Source organism: Gordionus sp. m RMFG-2023, chromosome 1 (assembly GCF_954871325.1).
Source record: "Gordionus sp. m RMFG-2023 chromosome 1, tfGorSpeb1-WG-v2, whole genome shotgun sequence".
Taxonomy (NCBI): Eukaryota; Metazoa; Nematomorpha; class Gordioida; order Chordodea; family Parachordodidae; genus Gordionus; species Gordionus sp. m RMFG-2023.
The window spans coordinates 8087195-8107440 of NC_088775.1; the positions used below are offsets into that span (position 1 = coordinate 8087195).

General features: G+C 28.6%; 1 protein-coding gene across 6 annotated transcripts in view; it reads left to right on the forward strand.

The window, feature by feature from the left end:
- The window catches only part of LOC135922234 (ryanodine receptor-like), a 98502-nt gene that overhangs the window by 43051 nt on the left and 35205 nt on the right, over positions 1-20246 (forward strand). For all 6 annotated transcript variants that reach the window (XR_010570801.1, XR_010570802.1, XM_065456646.1 and 3 more), the window contains 25 exons: positions 99-213; positions 540-652; positions 1000-1068; positions 1820-1891; positions 2536-2661; positions 3043-3232; positions 3988-4156; positions 7523-8051; positions 8497-8740; positions 9066-9221; positions 9411-9579; positions 9764-10100; positions 10358-10641; positions 11202-11350; positions 11972-12113; positions 12328-12457; positions 12626-12865; positions 13449-13608; positions 13968-14245; positions 14310-14479; positions 14805-15025; positions 18567-18831; positions 19035-19204; positions 19432-19510; positions 19933-20022. Coding sequence is in view for 4 of the 6 variants with exons in the window: in XM_065456646.1 (XP_065312718.1) it covers positions 99-213; positions 540-652; positions 1000-1068; positions 1820-1891; positions 2536-2661; positions 3043-3232; positions 3988-4156; positions 7523-8051; positions 8497-8740; positions 9066-9221; positions 9411-9579; positions 9764-10100; positions 10358-10641; positions 11202-11350; positions 11972-12113; positions 12328-12457; positions 12626-12865; positions 13449-13608; positions 13968-14245; positions 14310-14479; positions 14805-15025; positions 18567-18831; positions 19035-19204; positions 19432-19510; positions 19933-20022 (4667 nt within the window). In the remaining 2 variants the exon portion in view is untranslated. The remainder of the gene's footprint in view (positions 1-98; positions 214-539; positions 653-999; positions 1069-1819; positions 1892-2535; positions 2662-3042; positions 3233-3987; positions 4157-7522; positions 8052-8496; positions 8741-9065; positions 9222-9410; positions 9580-9763; positions 10101-10357; positions 10642-11201; positions 11351-11971; positions 12114-12327; positions 12458-12625; positions 12866-13448; positions 13609-13967; positions 14246-14309; positions 14480-14804; positions 15026-18566; positions 18832-19034; positions 19205-19431; positions 19511-19932; positions 20023-20246) is intronic.

Sequence of the window (20246 nt, forward strand, 5' to 3'; positions counted from 1 at the left end):
AAATTTTAGTCAACATTCTAACGGCCACTCACGACCCAATTAAATTATCCCTAAAATTTTACCACCATTTTTTATATATATATATATACCTGTTTAAGCTTCGTCTAAAAGAAGTCAATCTACATCACCCGGCTCAAGAACAAAAAGTTTTACCGATGCTATGGATCATAAAATAATAGTTCAAAATGAAAAAGCTAGTAGTCCAAATCCAAAGTTAATATTAATACATAATTTTTTTTCTTTAACCATTATTCTATAGACTTACCACAAAAGAGATCATTTTAGCACTATCCTTAACACTATCTTCCCTGAAAATTATTACCTCGTATTTCTTTAAATAATTTACCCCTTATTCTTCTAAGAAAAACTTTCCCCTAATTCTTTTTACTCCCTATTTCTCTAACATCATTAATACTAGCTAAAAAATTATTGTACAACACATACATTACATCACGTCATAACAGGCGTTTACTAATTAGGTCTTAGTTTCAAAAATGTATCAATTAATTATCTAAAAACGAAACTTTAAAAAAATATAGAAAGAGTGTTGTGAATTACCCCGTGAAAAAATCTTTGGAAATCTTAAATACTAACACAGTACCCGAAGGCCATGATGGATTTTTGATGAAGACATTTAGAAAAAGTTTCAGAGGTATTTATCTACAAAATTAAAACTAAATTAATTATATTATATTCAACGTGGTATATTTTATCATTTTATAATATTAGCTATTGAAATTATATATGGGCGGGTTAGGGAATTATTTTTTCTCGAAAATTGAGGCATATAAGAAACTTCTTTGAAATATATCTAAGTGATTTAACCCAAGAAATACTGATCCATTCTTTCTATGTCAGATATATAAACTCTTAAAATACACAAGGTATGATGAAGAGAGTATTAATAGAACTGAACCAAATAAATATCGTTAATATATGCAAAGATCGTAATATTTATTTTTATATTTTAAAAAAATAATATTGCATTTATTTTTTAAGGAGCTAAGAAGCGGGTCGGAGAAATGGCTGAAAAAATATCTGCAGTCGTTCCGGATGTCAGCGATTCTGGTATATTTTTTTTTAGTAATAAATTTAATATCCTATTTTTCAGAACTTTTATCTTTTAAAAAAAATAGATTTTATTATGACTATTAGACTGTCTCGTTAAACTCTGCAAACAAAAAACTAAATTCACAAACTTTCGAAACCTTAATGAAAATTAATAAATGAGCTATTTTAAATATAAAAATAAAATAAAAACGTGTCCAAAATATAATTCTAGAAAATTTATAAAATTTCAAAAATTGAATAACATGTGATTTAATTAAAATTTTGAAATTGGGCGAAAGTTTTGGAACTTTTCTATTTTTTTTAAAAAATAGTTTTGGATACAGTCTTATTTTGAATTTTTATATATATGTTAAATTTTTATATAAAGTGTCCCATAGATATTTTAACAAAAATATGAAATGTTTATACAACTTCTACTATGTTGGAATTTTAAAAATATACGATCAGGGATGGGCATGGCTTATTCTAATTGATTTAAAAAATATATAATCCAATATTTTAGTATTACATTTTAATGATTGTGTTACCTCTATCACATGTAATTATTTTAATGACTCTAGATTACTCTCAAAATTTTGATTCGAATTACAAGCTTTATATTAATCAACATAATATAAAGTTTTTTTAATTATAAAAAGGAGTTACCGCCCATTCTTATATATGATGTGTAGTAAGTCCAGTGGGGATTACTTTAATAATAATAAAGGATTATAACGAAATTTTTAAACAAAATTCAAAATATTATCAGGTTATGCCAAAGGCTACAGGAAGAAAATCAGCTTAAAGATCGATATTCCCAATACTGCGAATGCTGAAGAAGGTTTTAATAAAATAATTGAAAATTATCAATATATTATTAGATATTTTTTTTCAATTTTGTTCAATGTATCTTTTGAGTGAAAGTTTCGCATTATTATTAAACTTTGTAATGTCCGTATTCCTCTAAATTATGCTTGAATTAGAAAAGTGTATATTGTTAATATCATTTTTTGACCAAATATAATCATAAAAGGCAAAAATAAATGATAAAATAATTGACAAATTTGTATGACCAATAAAACCTAATTTTTATGAACACATTATATCAGACAACCAGCAAAGGTCGAAATTTTTTTTTATTTGAAATTCCGAATCGGATTTTTTTTGAATTTTTTTTTAATATCATTTTATGGCCCAGCCCGGAATTTTTAAAATTTCGTTTATTTCGAATAATTTTGACGGTATTTTGCAAATTGATTCGAGGGGAGCGGGGGAAAATTTAAGTAGTAAATGAATATTAAACTATTAAACACTGCTTTATATCATTTTCCAACTGGTTAATTAGTAAGATTTTCTTAAGAAAAAAATCAAACTGACCCAATCCGACCCAAGTTTATTTATTTTTAATTTTACGGTCCGGACCATATAATCGGGCTCGATTTTAGTTTTGGGCGTATGTTATAACTAAATTTATACTATATTTAGAGGATCAAAATGGCGGAGACGAAGAAGGTTCAAAAATGAATGGTCAACAAATCGTTAAAAATACAGTCGAACCTGATATTTCTTCCAATTATCAATTTTCAAATTCAATCGGCCCAAGAAATGAGGGTAAAATTATAATCCTTGGATAGATTTTTTTTGAAATGTGTTTATAAAATAAATAAGATCATTCAGCTATAGTATTATATTATTTAATCATATATACAAAAAAATTTTTTTTGAATATTGTTAGGATTGATATTATTAATCTTAGTGTTGTTAAAGGCTATAAAACAGCGAAATCAAGATTTTAACCAAAATATGATTTTACCTAAAGCCTCAAAATTTAGCCAATGGATGTTCAGAACTTTCTACCATCTGTGGGCAAAATATCCAAGCTTGGGTAACTGTACTTGGCTAAAATCTTGAGACAGCTGTTTTTTAAAAAATCTGAAAAATCCAGCCCGTTCAATTTTATAAATTATTTTTTTTTTCTTCCTTTGGAAAAAGTTATCAAATGGAAAGAGCTCGAGGATTTTTACTTCGGTGTCAGAATATATTCCGGTCAAAACTTTAAAAGCATATACGTCGGCTGGATCACGCCACTGTTCAATCATTATTACGAAAATTTCAATTTCGATAAAATACGTTACACCGAGATAAGGATTTCAGGGACCGGTCCCAGATCCATTAATGAAACGTATTACAATTCCAAAATTAGCAATTTTTTTTTAAAAAAAGAAAGAAAGATAGAAACATGAACCCGAATAATATCATTACTCTTATTATAAGTTTTCTTTACTTGGTATATATATGTCGTATAGGGATTCGGAATCTCTCAAGTTTAAATTATTTACCGAGGGCGATTTAAAAAAAATTTAAAATCCGATTACACCGAAAATGTATTCTAGCATGTGTAGAGTATTTACCCTATAAATTTCAGCCAATTTAAGCCATAGACATTTTGGTATTTTTTTAGATTTATATGAAAAATCCATATAAAAATTAATATAAATTAGGATTCTTTCTAAAGTTTATTGAAAAAATTGTTTGAAATTTACGGTTTGGGCACGCTACACATGCTAGAATATATTTAGGGTTAAATCGGATTGTAAATTTTTTTAAATCGCCTTCGGTAAATAATTTTAAATTGAGAGATTCCAAATCCCCATGGATTCCGAATCCCCATAGGACATATATATCTTTGTCCCCTTTTTATGTGGGATTAGGGTAATTTCTTAGATAAAGAGACGTTTTTACTTGTTGAAAGTTATTTAGCTGCAATGATATTTCTGCCAGGATTAGGGGCTTTAATTAATAGATTTAAAATTATTGGCTTATTTTTTTTCGCTTTAATTCGAATTGGCCAGACAATAAGTCTTAAATCTAGGTATCATTTTTTTAAAAAAAAACTAATTTAAAGTTAAAATAATTCTTCGAACGATTTATAAAAAGATATTACAATCGTGACTGCGTCCTAATAAACGTAGCCAATTTGCAGAAACATATCGAGCAGGAGGTCAAAATATCAACGAGTGTTTTGGTGGGGTGTTATATAAATCCTACAAAAGGGAAGCTGAGATTTACTTTGAATGGCAAAGATTCCGATCATACATCTTTTAAAGTTTTTTTTTCCTTCTTCTTCTTCTTCTTCTTCTTCTTCTTCTTCTTCTTCTTCTTCTTCTAATTTTTAAAAATAATTTTTGAAATATATTTTTACATAAAAAAAGAAAGGAAACTAGGTATAGGATATCAGAGCTATTAAAGTATCTAGATACAAATACAAGAATGTTGTAGCTGTATCTTATTTAGATTTATTTTTATAAAAGTATACACGTTTTCAGATGCATTTTTACTGTATCTTACAGATACATTTTTTAGCCACGCTGTAACTATTTACATATAAATTTAATTTGCTCCAATTTTATATTTACTTTGTTTATTATTTTGATACCTCAGAGTTTATTACTTTCCAATTCAAGGTAGGTCTTATTTTATACAATGGATGACAAAAATATTGTAAATTATGGTATTAATATAATAATAATTTTTTTATAAATATTATATTTAAATTTAGATGTAATTAATTAAATATTAATAATACTGGCAAAGAAGAAACAATCAATACAACATAAGGAACTTTTTTTTAAATGGATGGGAGTGGCTTTAAATGCCAAAAAATTTCAAGAAAAAGAAAGAATTGACGCAGCTATTAGTATTAACTTTTAAAGTTTCCGAATAATATCAATCTCAAAATAAAATCAAAAAGATAAAATAGGCTATTTTTTTACAACACCCACAAGAGGATATTGTTGAGGACATAAATTTTAACACCTATCTTAATTTGACTGATTATTCTAAAGATGGGCACTATCCTACCTTCCATCGCATCAGTTGAAAGACCTTTTAATGTGGCGAAGATGTGTTTAAACAGGAATTCCTCAGTGAAACTATGAGAATTATAATAATTATTTTAAAATATAAATAAATAATCAAACTGTAGGAAAAGAAAATATTTGGTTCAATTTGCACCTTGAGTTTTAACAATAGATGTTTAACTATGGGGAATTCTGCACACTTTAAATATCTGAATTGAGTCTTAAATGTATCTTGGGAATTTTTTAATGTATCTAGATACTTTTGTAGATATGCATCTGAAGAGAGATACATTTTTAACCATGTATCTATATCTAGATATTAAAAACAACTCTGCAGGATATAATAGTTATCTGAAAAAAGCTAAAAAATTTGAATTATTTTCTAATAGAAAAAAGTGACAAAGAACTTTTATTTTATGTATAATAGCAACTTTATATTTTATTAACTTTATTAGTTTTTTTTTCTGAAAATCAAACCCTTAAACGCGAACTTTTACCTTTAAAAAAAGCTTTTGAAATTTTCAAAACCATATTTTAAAGTTGAAATAACATATTTATGTCTCCTTATAACTTATTAGACTAGTTAATTATTATAGATTCGGTTAATTCCACTATATACTACTGACTATTTTATTTGTATAATCTATATTTCATAACAAAAATCTTTTTATTTTTATTAACAATTTTCGAAGCGTAAAAAAACATTATTATTATTTTTTTTTTAAATAAAAATACAAATATAACCTTGACAACGTTCAAAAATAATAAAACACGACATATATATTTCTTAATATGACACGTCCACCCACAAAAAACATTGTCTATTTATATTATTCTGAATGCATATCCTTTATTCCTGCCGCAATAACAATTCCTCTAAGTCATCCACCGTAAATTCTTCTCATTGTTGCTCATTCATTATCTCTCTATCATTCATATCACCCGTCATACTTTTCCCCACACAAACATTTCCACAAACATCGTCAGCAGTCGCTAATACCGATTGCACCGGCCGTGGCTTTATAACTACTTCCTTTCGTTGGGTCATATTCATATTGTCTTGAACATCTTCCTCAGCCGACACGCCTCTCCTCATTTCCTTTCTGCCAATCGTATGCGAACTTGTCCATAAAGGGAACGGAATGTGATCACGCCTGGCTAATCGAGATCGAGCTTCCCCCCGTTCTCTATAGCTGAAAGTTGTTAGGGTGGGACAATGCCTTGAAATGTGGCCCACACCCCCACATCCAAAGCACTCAATTGGCCCCGGTTTTCTCCTGCTGACAATTCTTTTAGAGCCCTGAATTATATCTCTCCGTTCGTTTTCTTTCATTATATTTACCATTGCTGCACTTTGTTGCAATTTCCATTTATCATTATATATCATTCCCATGTCACTATTAGTCTTAACTAAGTTCATCTCTATTATCATATCATTCTTTGTTTTAATATACCAAGTTTCCATTGCAGGTTTCAATTTAAAAAAAAATTTTATATCGGGAAAATATTGTAAGCAAGAACAGAAAAAAAATTGTTTCTTTATTCAGGTTAACTACAATAAAAATTTTTTTGGAAATTGCAACAAAGTGCAGCAATGGTAAATATAATGGGAGAAAACGAACGGAGGGATATAATTCAGGACTCTAAAAGAATTGTCAGCAGGAGAAGACCGGGGCCAATTGAGTGCTATGGATGTGGGGGTGTGGGCCACATTTCAAGGCATTGTCCCACCCTAACAACTTTCAGCTATAGAGAACAGGGGGGAAGCTCGATCTCGATTGGCCAGGCGTGATCACATTCCGTTCCCTTTATGGACAAGTTCGCATACGATTGGCAGAAAGGAAATGAGGAGAGGCGTGTCGGCTGAGGAAGATGTTCAAGACAATACGAATATGACCCAACGAAAGGAAGTAGTTATAAAGCCACGGCCGGTGCAATCGGTATTAGCGACTGCTGACGATGTTTGTGGAAATGTCTGTGTAGAGCAAAGTACGACGGGTGATATGAATGATAGAGAGATAATGAGTGAGCAACAAGAAGAAGAATTTACGGTGGATGACTTAGAGGAATTGTTATTACGGCAGGAATAAAGGGTATGCATTCAGAATAATATAAATAGACAATGTTTTTTGTGGGTGGACGTGTCATATTAAGAAATATATATGTTGTGTTTTATTATTTTTTGAACGTTGTCAAGGTTATATTTGTATTTTATTTAAAAAATAAAAAATAATGTTTTTTACGCTTCGAAGATTGTAATTTATTTTTATTTTAAAAAAGAATGAAATGTTTTTTTAGTTAATTTTTTTTCGCGTAAAAAAGAGGATTTTTTCTATAAGAGGAATTTTTTTATATAAAATAATTTTTGTTATGAAACATAGATTATATAAATAAAATTGTCAGTAGTATATAGTATAATTAACCGAATCTATAATAATTAACTAGTCTAATAAGTTATAAGGATCCTCCAAGAAGTAACTAGTTGCACTTACATTTTCTCCTAAAAATAACTAAAATTTGTTAAAATTTCCTCATATAAGTAAATAGTGACATTTATTTATAACTAGTATTTACGGTAAATTTCTGCAAAAAAAAACAAAATAATCCACTAGGTCGACTTGGGTCTCAAACTCTACCCCGCAGTTTTTTTCGAAACTTCTTCCACGAGTAACAAAGAAATCCTAAAAATTGAGCTAGGAGGCACGAATGATGGCTTACCCTTGTCTTCTTTCTACTTTAACAAGATTCTTAATGTAACGAAGGAAAATAATAATGATAATAACACTATATATTCTGCCCAATGTCCACCTAGGCTAAACTGTCAAATCTTGAACCCAAAATCCCTAACTAGGGTTAGCGAAAATTTTACTAAGGTTCACTGTTTAAAGCTTTCCAATAGTAAAGGTTGGAGCATGCTAGCTGATGACAGCGATAAAAATTGGATGGCCATAAAAATTCCTGAGGAAAACAGATGTTTAGATATATTGGAACTCAATGAATACCCTGAACTGTTGGATTTTCATTATAACACCATGAAATTATTTTGCGCGCTTTGCTCCCATGGTAATACTATAGTATCGCATATGCTTTGTCAAGAGCTCATAGATCAACGCCAATTCATATTTTGCCTACAATCTATGTGTAAATCTTTCCAAAATATTAGTTCTTTATATATATATATAATAATAATATAACTTTTTAATTAAGTGCCTTTCTTCTTAATTTAAATCGTAATTATTAATTTTTTTTTTGCTGATCGCATAATTATTTTCTCCAAGTATAAATATTAAGAATAAAATTATCAAACATCATATATAGCAAATAGCACCTTCCCCATCTAATTTTAAAGGCTAATGAGAATGCACAATCTTTTTCTTCCTTAAAAACCAATAATTTATTCGAGCAGTTATAGAAGGGTTAGATTAGAGATATAGTAAAAGGTAAGATAGATATTGGATAATGTTTAATAAATTTCTATCCCTACCAAATATATATATATATATATAGTTTTGACTATAATACCTCCAAGCTTTATGTACGATAAACTTATAGAGCTAATTAATTTATACCATTTTTTTAATTGCAGTCATGCCGGGTTCTTTAAGAAATATGTTCACCGACTTGATGATAGCCATGTTCATAGAACCTATATCGAAAAGTTTCGAATTAACCAAAGATGAATATATTATTCCTTTGACCAAAAATATTCTATCTTTTAAAATGTTCAAGTCGCCTGACGAACAAGATTGGTTTGAATATTTTTTGAAATCCAAGATATCCATCTCATTCAAGCCTAAATACCCTTCCACCACAAATATTCAGAATAACAAGTTATTTAATCCGATTCATAATATTTATATTTAAAAAAAACGAATTAGCTATAAAGTCAAAAAATAATATTATATGATATACATAAAAATCATTAAATAAAGTCTTTAAAAATATAATATGCCAATTCAATTCTAAGGGCGGGACAATAATTATTAATTTTTTTTACGCGAATATTATATAGTAATTTTAAATAACTCAAGAATATTTTTATTTATACTTAACCATAAGTTATCGCATAGAACTTTAAGATGGTCATAAATAAGATGAAAAGTCAAATTGTTTTAACTTTATTTTCATTGAAATAATTATTATAATTGTTTGTAGAGTGAAAGATTTATCTGCTGTCAATGAGATGGATCCTCCGCCGTTTCCGCTTTTAGACTTAAAGAAATACGCATTATCATTTTTAAAAGATTCTCTTTTGAAAGGTTTAAGTCTCTGTAGAGATCCTATCGGAGGAAATTATACTACTTTATATGGGTTAGTAGTTTGATGCATATATAAAGTTTTTAAAATTAATTTTTTTTTCTCCTTAACTTATGTCAATCTGTGGAATAATTTTAATTTTTAAAGAAGTCAAGATGAGAAGGAGATAAATTGTATATATGTCGGTTATTGATGGTGTTATATTATTATTTATACTAATAATAATTAATTTTAAAATAAAAGCCCTTTGTTAAAGGTTTGTAACAAACTGATATTGATGGGTTATATCAGTACGGAGGATATGTTGATGTTACTTACTATATTGGATCCCAAGGAAATAGAAGGAGCACCACTAGAATATAAAACTGGAGGATTAATTGATCTGAATTTAGACGAGAGTGTTAAGTTAGAGGTAGGAATAAACTTATATGTGTGAGTGCTTGTATAATGTTTTGATTATTTAACCTAGATCAATTTTATTATTCCATATCAGTAATTAATAATATTAATCTATAAAAAACCCGATCTTATTGATAAGCAAGACATTCCTACATAATGAAAATCGTAAAACAAAAACATAATATCCAAATCATTAGATATGCCTCCTGTTGAAAAATATTTGCGACCTAAGGCTTCGCTTTAAGATAGAATCGATAATTGGATTTTCTGAGGAATTCTGCCGTAACCTGCAGAGAGATCAAATGTACCGTTACCATGAAATCAAAAATTCCGATCTGCCAGCTCCTCTGGCAGCTAAGATGACTAAAGAATTTAGATGTCCACCCATAACTCAGATGCAATCTCTGTTGTCTTTCAAAAAGGATAAGGGTAATATATCTAGTGACATTCTTGACGAAGCGGCAAATGATGATAATTGTCACCTGAGACAGGAGCAAAGACTGGAGCTCATAACTTTCTACGAGTCTTTGCTAAGTAAATTTAATTTATTTCTATTTTTATCAACAGTTTATTTATTTTTAAAAAAACCTAGCTATTTTAAGTTTTTTACTGTAAAGGTTTACTTTTAATGAATAACTTGTACAACTTAATCAAAGTGTATTCTCAAACCATTCAGCTCAGTTAGATATATCATGTTATAAAACATACTTTACAAACGTCGCGAATATTTTAATAACTAGGTTTCTAAACCATTAATAAGTGTTTAATTAACGTTTTACTTTTCACCTCAGAATCATTCAATATGACAGAGGGACTAAATCTCGATGGTATTAAAGATCAAGAGTCCGTGCCTTTAGTTGAGAGGATAGTCACATATTGCGTCGAAAAATTGAGCCACCAGAATACGGAAGATAAAAATGCTCAATCATTAACGGGCGAATTAACTTACGACACTCTTTGCGACCTGATAATCAAAATTATGATTAAATGGGCTAAGGAGAGCCATATCAGCGACCCGAACTTGGTCCGAGAAATATTCGCTTTACTATACCGACAATATAACCAACACCAAGAAGTAAAATATAAATAACCATAGTTTCAAAAAAAATCTTCGCAAATATATTCTTTGAAAATTTTAAGATTTTTTATGCATGAAAATTACAAAAGGCTTACTTATAAAAGGAAACATTTTGGCATTAGGTAAAAAATCTCATTTCTTCAAAAAAAAATGTTCAAAGATTTTTTGTTCAAAAATTTGAAATTTTTTTTTTCAAACTCTTTAAAATAACTATAACTCTATGATTCACTTTAATTTAAACTTGAAATTAAACCTTTTATTTATTAAATTTTAATGACAGATTTAAAAGACAGACCGACAGACGGACAGATTAAATAGAATATTAATATAATACATATATTATATAAAGTAGATAAATAGATTTTTCATAATCTATTAAAATGTATAAATAAGTAGATTAAATTGTTAATAAGCATGTGGATATAATTGAGAGGAGTACGATATTCCAAAACGAGTGCTAAAGAAGAAATGAGTTAAACCCCAAAATTATTATCTTGTATAGTTTTTAAAACATCGTTATCCCAATCTTACCTTCAAAAATAATATCTTACAATTAGGTGTACAAAGCTTTGCAAAAAACATACACAATCAAGGGTACCAGTAGTTCTGATTTCAAGAGTTTTCTTAACATGCTTGTTAAAATACGATCTCTGCTAAATGTTCAAATGGATATTTCGGAAGAGAAAATTATGTTTAAAGGGCTCTGGTATATTATAAAAAAAATAACCTCTTTTTTTTAAATAAGAAAATATCAGAATTTAAGATAAGTCATTATATTGGCTTTGTTGAACAAGGAAACTGATTTATAGACTACTGACTACGGTTGTTATAAACGATAAAGAATATTTCTAATAAAGTTCATTTTAAACTTACTTTAAGATAATATATTATATGCTATAGTCAGTTCGGATAGTCAAGCAATATGCCTATTACCTTACTCAATAGGTATAATATCTTAACAAATTGTCTGAAATTTATAGGATAGGTATTCTATACATGTTAGAATACATTTCCAACAAAATCAGATTATTCAAATTTCAAAAAAACGTAGAAAATATATAATTTTGGAAGTTGGTAATCATTTGTTGAGGGTGTTTTATTTTAAAAAAAATTTAAAATATAATTTGTGGAAAAATGTTTCAGTATGCATAGTAGAATGCCTTTACTATAAACTTAAAACATTCTTATGTCATTTTAAATTTATTTATTGGCACTGCCCAATTTGATTTAAGTTATTAATCATACATCTAAAGTGACTATGACATATAATACAGTTGATTTTATACCAATATCGTTTTAATAATATAATAACTTTTATTAAATATAGGGAATTAGCTAATAACAAAATTTTCTTTCAACATCCAAATTTGATTCGTCTTCTGGGAGTCCACGAAAATGTGATAGAAGTCATGATAAATACCCTTAGCAAAATGTCAGGAATCGTTAATTTAGCCGACGATAACATAAGAGTTTTATTTTTAATAATAATAATAAAAATTATTATATGAACGAAGTTATATGCATGCATGCAAGGAGAATTAAAGTGTTATATTTAAAAAATTAGAAAATTGACTCTGAAGTTTGAATGATATAGAAATAAGATGAAGCCCAAAGATATTGTTATAATTCTAGATTCACAATGATAACATTTTTTTAAAAATAAAACTATTGTATTAATATCAGGATTCGAATTGCCAAATTATAACGGCCTGCTGTAGATTTTTGTGCTTCTTTTGCAGAACGGGTGCTAAAAACCAACAAGCTATGTTCGAACATTTAAGCTATATGTTGGACCATGCCACTATGCTTCTAGGTTATTATATTTAATATTCCATCGTCATTAAATGATTAAATGTTGAATCTGTGATAATTGATATAAAAGTTATATTTATAAGACATCTTTCGATGCCGAAAAAACAGGATATTTTTTTAATCTATGATCTATTTTAAATAGTTGTTTAAACTGTATTGTTAATCTAAGACAAGCCATCTCTCCGAGGATCGACCCCTTTGGACGTAGCGTATTCATCTTTTTTGGAGAACACGGAACTATGTTTAGCTTTAAATGAAAGTCATTTGGAAAAAGTTATTCTTTATTTAGCCAGATGTGGAGTCCAAAGCAACTCAAAATTGGCCGGGAGAGGTTACCCAGATATAGGCTGGGATCCTGTCGAGGGAGAAAGATTTTTAGATTTTCTGAAATACAGTGTGTGGGTTAACGGTAATATAAACACAATATGAATATACATTACCCGCGTTCACATATACTGGCATAGCAGCATCTTTTTTTTCATGAATTCTAATTTGAGATTTAAAAATAAATTTTCTAACTTAAACCATAAATTTTTTATAGCCAACAAAATTATAGAAATTTAGGAGAAAATACCTCTTACAACTAGTATTTGATCGATGCAAGTATGAATAAAAGGTTATTGGGTTGGAAATGATTATATTGTTAGATATTGTAAATGTAATTGGGTGATAAATCGAGTGGTTGAAAATCAATATAATCTTATATGTACTCATCAACCTTTCTTTTTAAATTAAATTGATATCTTTTGGAATATTATATTACTATAATATTAAATTTATAAGGGAATTTAAATATAAAGTTTAAATTTAATCAATAAATTATTAAAATCCATATTATAGGTTATGTAATTTTATTAATTTATATATATATAATTATAACGATGCTAATTGCTGGCTGCTAATGTGAATTTAACTCTTTAGCTTTATATTATTAAAAGCAAATATATATTATTTTTTTAAATTTATTCGATTCTTAAAATATAAATTTTCAGGCGAAAGTTTGGAGGAAAATGCTAATTTAATCATTAGATTGTTGATAAGAAAGCCGGAAAGCTTGGGACCTGCCCTAAGAGGACAAAGCGGGGGCTTGCTGAAGGCCATGAAATCAGCAATTAAATTTTCATACGAAACTTCTCCCATCTACTATGACCCGTTTGAATCATATTTACTAAATTATATGCTTAAATTTAACATTCATTTGATAAATTATTTATAAATAAAGATTTAAAGGGACGAAATTTTTGAACATAAATGAGAAATATAATAAATTTAATTAGATATTTAACACTTTTCCTATAACATCTACAAAAGTCAGACAAGGAATTAATATATCATTTAGTATTTTGTTATAAGAATGTTCAAAAAAAACAATCCAATTTAATACTTTTAGTTAGTTTCTTAAATTTATAATAAAATCAATAAATATAATTGTAAAACATAATATGCATCTAACCAAAAGTTAAATATCATATTTTAATATTAATACTATGATCCACATTAATATATGATAGGAACGATGAAGATTCCATAGATTTGGGAAAATCGATCTTAACATTTTATTCCGTTTTGATAGAATTATTGGGAAAATGTGCCATAGGGGACTCTGGCAACATAGATACCACCACCTCCGAAAAGATAACTAATAGTAACTTAAAGGCAGAATCCCTAAGAGCTAGAGCTATACTCAGAAGCCTGGTTGCACTCAACGATTTGAAGGGCATATTGAGCCTGAGATTTAGGCTACCTAGTTTTTATTCTAATCTCACCTTCGATTCAGATAACGTTGGAGGTCATATTATATTTATCTAATTTTTAACATTTATAATCATATAATTTAAAAACATCAAAAAAAGGTGAAAAAGCAAATGAGCATCCCATGCCACCTGGTCTAACTCCCGACCACAAGGCTTCTATAGTTTTGTTCCTGGAACGAGTCTATGGAGTCCCCGATCAAGAGACACTATTCCATATCATGGAAAACGGATTTTTATTGGATATGCGACAAGCAATCATTTTGGATTCAGTAATTTAACTTTAAATTGTTCATACATTTTTTTTTAATTTACAAATTTATGTATATTCATCTTTGCCTTACCTAGATAATCAATAAAATTAAGAATAAGTGATGATATAAACGTGGTTAGAATTGATTTTTTTTGCTTAAAAATTTAAATTATTATTTCCAGAAACATTAAAAAAATTTAAAACTTTATCTTAGTCATTTGTTAATCATAAAATTATTAAATGTTTGAGAAATAGATCTGGCTCAATTTATTCTTTACATATCTTAATCAACGGCATAAAGATGTTGATTTATAGCAACAATTTTTTTTACGAATTTATTAAAGGAAAACGCATCCGAATGCGATTTAGCATTAGCTCTTAACCGATACCTATGCAACGTTGTTTTTACTTTTTTGGTCAGAAACAGTGAACATTTATACAATGCAGAACCTCATTCAGCTCTTATGAATACCATTCTTTTGACGACCTACAGATATTCACTTTGTCATTCTCTCACCAAGAATCAAAGGAATTCTATATCCGAATTTTTGCTTTGTTTTGTCAAGTATAAAACATGATTTTTTAAAAAAATCTCCTTTTTTATCTTAAATTTTTGTTAGACGAAAGAAAGAAAGAAAGAAAGAAAGAAAGAAAGAAAGAGAAGAAAGTGTCAAAAATAGCTGACAGTATCGCACGGGTAATACTAAATATATTACACTGGGCTTATATTCCTTTTTATTTTTCTTTACGATAAGTTTTATTATTTTTCTTTACGATAAGCTCTTTTTATTTTTCTTTACGATAAGCTCTTTTTATTTTATTTTTCTTTTAAACAAACCTTTTTTTACTAAAAAAAAATCAATCAAAAACAAAAATTTAAAACCCACAATTAATAATTTATTATTTTTTTCTACGCTATTTATATCAGAGACCTGCAGAGGCACCATTTGCACGGCCCGGCCCGGCCCGGTTTTAAATTTTTTAGGCCCGGCCCGGATAAATTTAAAAAAAAGTTTTTTACGGCCCGGCCCGGCCCGGATTTAAAGATTTAAGGCCCGGCCCGGATAAATTTAAAAAAAATTTTTACGGCCCGGCCCGGATTTAAAAATTTAAGGCCCGCTCGGAATTTTTTAAAATTATATTCGACCTGGTATATACAAAAATTCACCTATGAGGTATTTTACCATATTTTTCAGCGAGTATTATCGCTTATTATTTAAAAAATACATGAAAAAAGATAATATTTTGAGAATATTATATTGAATTTATAAAAATTATAAAACTGTTATTTATAAAAATGGATATTTTGAGCATATACTATATTTTTTGCATTTATAAAAATAAAACTAATATTCATAAAAATGGTAATAATATTTTGAGCATATACTATATTTTATATTGCATTTAAAAAAAATAAAACTAATATTTAATTTATAAAAATGGAAAATATTTTGAGAATATATTGTATTTAATTTACTATTTAATTTATAAAATAAAAATAAATCGCTATTTAAAAAATTGCATGTATAATAAATAGTATTTTGAAAATATAATCTAATTGCACAATATTAATATAATTTATTTTATAATTTTTAAATATTTTATATTTCATTTATAGGTTGGTTTTTCAGGTGTTAAAAAAAATTATTAATTTTCATGGATTTACCATCACTATTTATGTCTTTTTAGATGTGATGTACCATGTTTTTAATTATAAGATAATATACTTGAACAATTCTTACATTGTACGTAGCCAATGTTTTTTTTATTTTCATCTATGATGATGTTAAATTTAGCCCATATCTCAGATTTTAAATTATTATTTGTATTTCTAAAAGAATAAATATTATTTTTAATTTTATTAATTATATCATTAGTATTTTGTGCCATGATATTCCTTTATTTGATTGTTTTGGTAAATATTCTAAAAATTTAGATATGAATTATAAAAAATATATTATTAATACTTGAATATTGGGGCTTATTTAAGATATTCCTTTATTTGATTGTTTTGGTAAAATATGTTGTAAAAATTTAGATATGAATTATAAAAAATTATATTAATACTTTGAATAAATTTGCAGGAAATTAATAATTAGATCGATCTGTGGGTGTTAGGTGTGTTAACCATTACCCAATATTATATTAATCACAACTATAATATAATATAATCTTATAACCATTAACTCATTATGTAAAAATTTTTATAAAAAATATTAAGGGGATATATTTTAAAAAATTTTTTTTAGGCCCGGCCCGGCCTGGGTATATTTAAAAAATTTAAACGGGTATAGGGCCGAGCTTAGGGCCGGGCCTGCATGTCTCTGATTTATATACATATTAATAAATAAATATTATCTTTTTCTAAAAAAAATAATATTTTAAAATAATATTTAAAAAAAAAATAACTATTACTATTTTACTAAATGACGGTAAAACGATACATGTTAAAATAGAAATTACTAATACTACATATAGATAATATAAACGTAATCCTATTTAAAAAAAATAATAACTATTACTATTTAACTAAAATGACGGTAAAACGATACATGTTAAAATAGAAATAACTAATACTACATATAGATAATATAAACGAAATTAGCTACGACAGCTACCCCCTTCAAGAACCTTATGCATTCCCCAGAACCCAGTCGAATTCGGAGTCCGAAACTGAGTATTCCAACCAGTCAATAAATTCTGGGGTCAAATACGTGGCCCTCAGTTCTTCTATTGCACCTTCCAATTCCGGCGTTTGTTCCACATCCTCCGCACTGCCATTCCAGCGGCTTCCATTGTTCCCTGGTTCCTCTCGCGGCCACGGGGCCATCCCAACCTTCGTCAATTCTACCTCTTTGGACAACACTCCACCCTTCTGGCTGTCAATCCAGCGGCTTCCATTGTTCCCTGGTTCCTCTCGCGGCCACGGGGCCATCCCAACCTTACGCTGCGGAATCATCGATGACGGAGTCCCTCTCCTGCTTTCTCTCCGCATCCCTCTTTGTGGACACCGACTGCGAAGGTGCCCAACCTGGTTACATCTGAAACAGCGTCTCCACTCCCCAAAAATTGGCCTCATTGCTAGATTCGGACTCCTCAACTGTCCCCACCAACCCGGGGCCTGTCGTTGTCTCATTATCCAATACATTTCAAAATCTTCAAATATCCAGCATCTACTAACACTGTACTCAAAATATATATACTCAATATATATTTTATACGTTGGGCACCTTCGCAGTCGGTGTCCACAAAGAGGGGTGCGGAGAGAAAGCAGGAGAGGGACTCCGTCATCGATGATTCTGCGGCGTAAGGTTGGGATGGCCCCGTGGCCGCGAGAGAAACCAGGGAACAATGGAAGCCGCTGGATTGACAGCCAGAAGGGTGGAGTGTTGTCCAAAGAGGTAGAATTGACGAAGTTTGGGATGGCCCCGTGGCCGCGAGAGGAACCAGAGAACAATGGAAACCGCTGGAATGGCAGTGCGGAGGATGTGGAGCAAGCGCCGGAATTGGAAGGTGCAATAGAAAAACTGAGGGCCACGTATTTGACCCCAGAATTTATTGACTGGTTGAAATACTCAGTTTCGGACTCCGAACTCGACTGGGTTCTGGGGGATGCGTAAGGTTCTTTAAGGGGGTAGCTGTCGTAGCTAGGGATTTCGTTTATATTATCTATATGTAGTATTAGTTATTTCTATTTTAACATGTATCGTTTTACCGTCATTTAGTTAAATAGTAATAGTTATTATTATTTTTAAATATTATTTTAAAATATTATTTTTTTTAGATATTTATTTATTAATATGTATATAAATAGCGTAGAAAAAAATAATAAATTATTAATTGTGGGTTTTAAATTTTTGTTTTTGATTGATTTTTTTTTAGTAAAAAAAGGTTTGTTTAAAAGAAAAATAAAATAAAAAGAGCTTATCGTAAAGAAAAATAAAAAGAGCTTAGAAAGAAAGAAAGAAAGGGGGGGGAGAAGAAAGAAAGAAAGGAGAGAAAGGAATATTATATAGTATATAGTTAATAGATGTTTAGATTAGCTATGTGGCAAATTCTGCCAAAAAATATTCTCATTTTTCTAATAATAAATAAATAATAACAAGAGCCTTGCCACCCAAAATGTTATATCCATTACTCAAGAAATGTTCGATCGATATGCAAATTTTGAACGAATTTTCATTCGTTCCTTTGAGAGTCCTAACCTGGTTTTACCGGAATAACAGGGCATATTATTTCGCCGCATCTGATTCAGCATCCAGTTATTCCACTTCTTTTAACACTGAAACCACAGCTCAATACGCCAGCGGTAGCGAGACTAAAATTGCCACCATTTTATTTTACGTGTTATTTGATGCCCTGGCCCAACAAGTATATACACACTGATTTCGATAATAAAAATATATAATAAATATGTCTTTTTTATTTGATATTTTTACACCATTTATTAAAATCTCTTATATATTATAATTCATATTGTTTTTTTTTTGAAAAAAAATTGAGTATGAATATTTTTATTAGTTACTATGATTTTATACTATATTATATTATAAACCTATTCATGAAAACAACAGGAATACAACCACGACCTATTCAAGATAGCTTTACCATGTCTAATAGCTATAGCTTCGGCTCTGCCCCCCGATTACTCCGTTGGAACATATTTCAATAAAGAATTGGAAAAGATACATAGAGAGCTACCTCAAAATACTCATTATTCTTCTAATCCGGTTGACGTTTCTGAGTTATAACGATAATTTTTATGATAAAATAAGAAAAATGACCTTTTCTCTCATATTTTTAAGTGTCATATTCTTTTTATCATGATCATTCTATGAATTTTATAATACTTGTTACATTTGATTAACATAATAATTGACTAATTTAATGAATAATATATCCTTTTAGAAATCTTATTTAAAAAGCTTAAAATCATTTATAACACATGTTTATTAAAAATAATTAATTTAGGTCACAGGACCTGAGTGATTACGAGTTTGTGATACAAAAATTTGCCGAACATTATCACAACTCATGGGCTAGTAGAAAGGTTTGATTAGAAAAAATAATCATAGTAATTTAATCAATTAATATGTTTTTTTGGAATTTGTTAATAAGTAAATGATCCATTTTAAATTTTGGGATAACATGTTGAATTTTGAACAAATAAATAAGATCCTTAAGATGTTTATTAGAAACGAAACAAATAGAGCTTCCTAATAATAAAAAATAAGAACAATGATTTGGTTTATAATTGTCTATGTTACAAAGATAAGATTAAAATAATACTTCCATTCCAATGGCCCCGTAATAATTTTACAATATGAATTGACGTTTTATTTATTCTTAGGTAGAAATCATGCGAATTATTGAAAATTCTCAGAATTTCAATTTGTTAGATAAAAGAAAAGTCATGCCATTTTAATTTAGCTATAATTAACATTATTTTATATATGATATATATATGAAAAGTTTGAAAAGGGATGGTCATATAATCACAACAAAAATGACGAGGAAAAAGGTCACCCAAGGCTAAAATCGTTTGAAAAATTATCGGATTACGTAAATAAATATGAATTATTATAAAATAATTTATTTCAATTTTTAGAAACAAATCTACTAATTGTTTCGGGTATTTTTTTTAAACCAGTTTTTGTTTATATACTAAGATTATTTCGTTTGCCCTCTTATAGACTCAATGTACCTCAAATGAAAGAATTTTTTTTTTCTATAGTTAAATATTCGTTAGAACATGACATACCATGCAAACAATAGTTAACATTAGA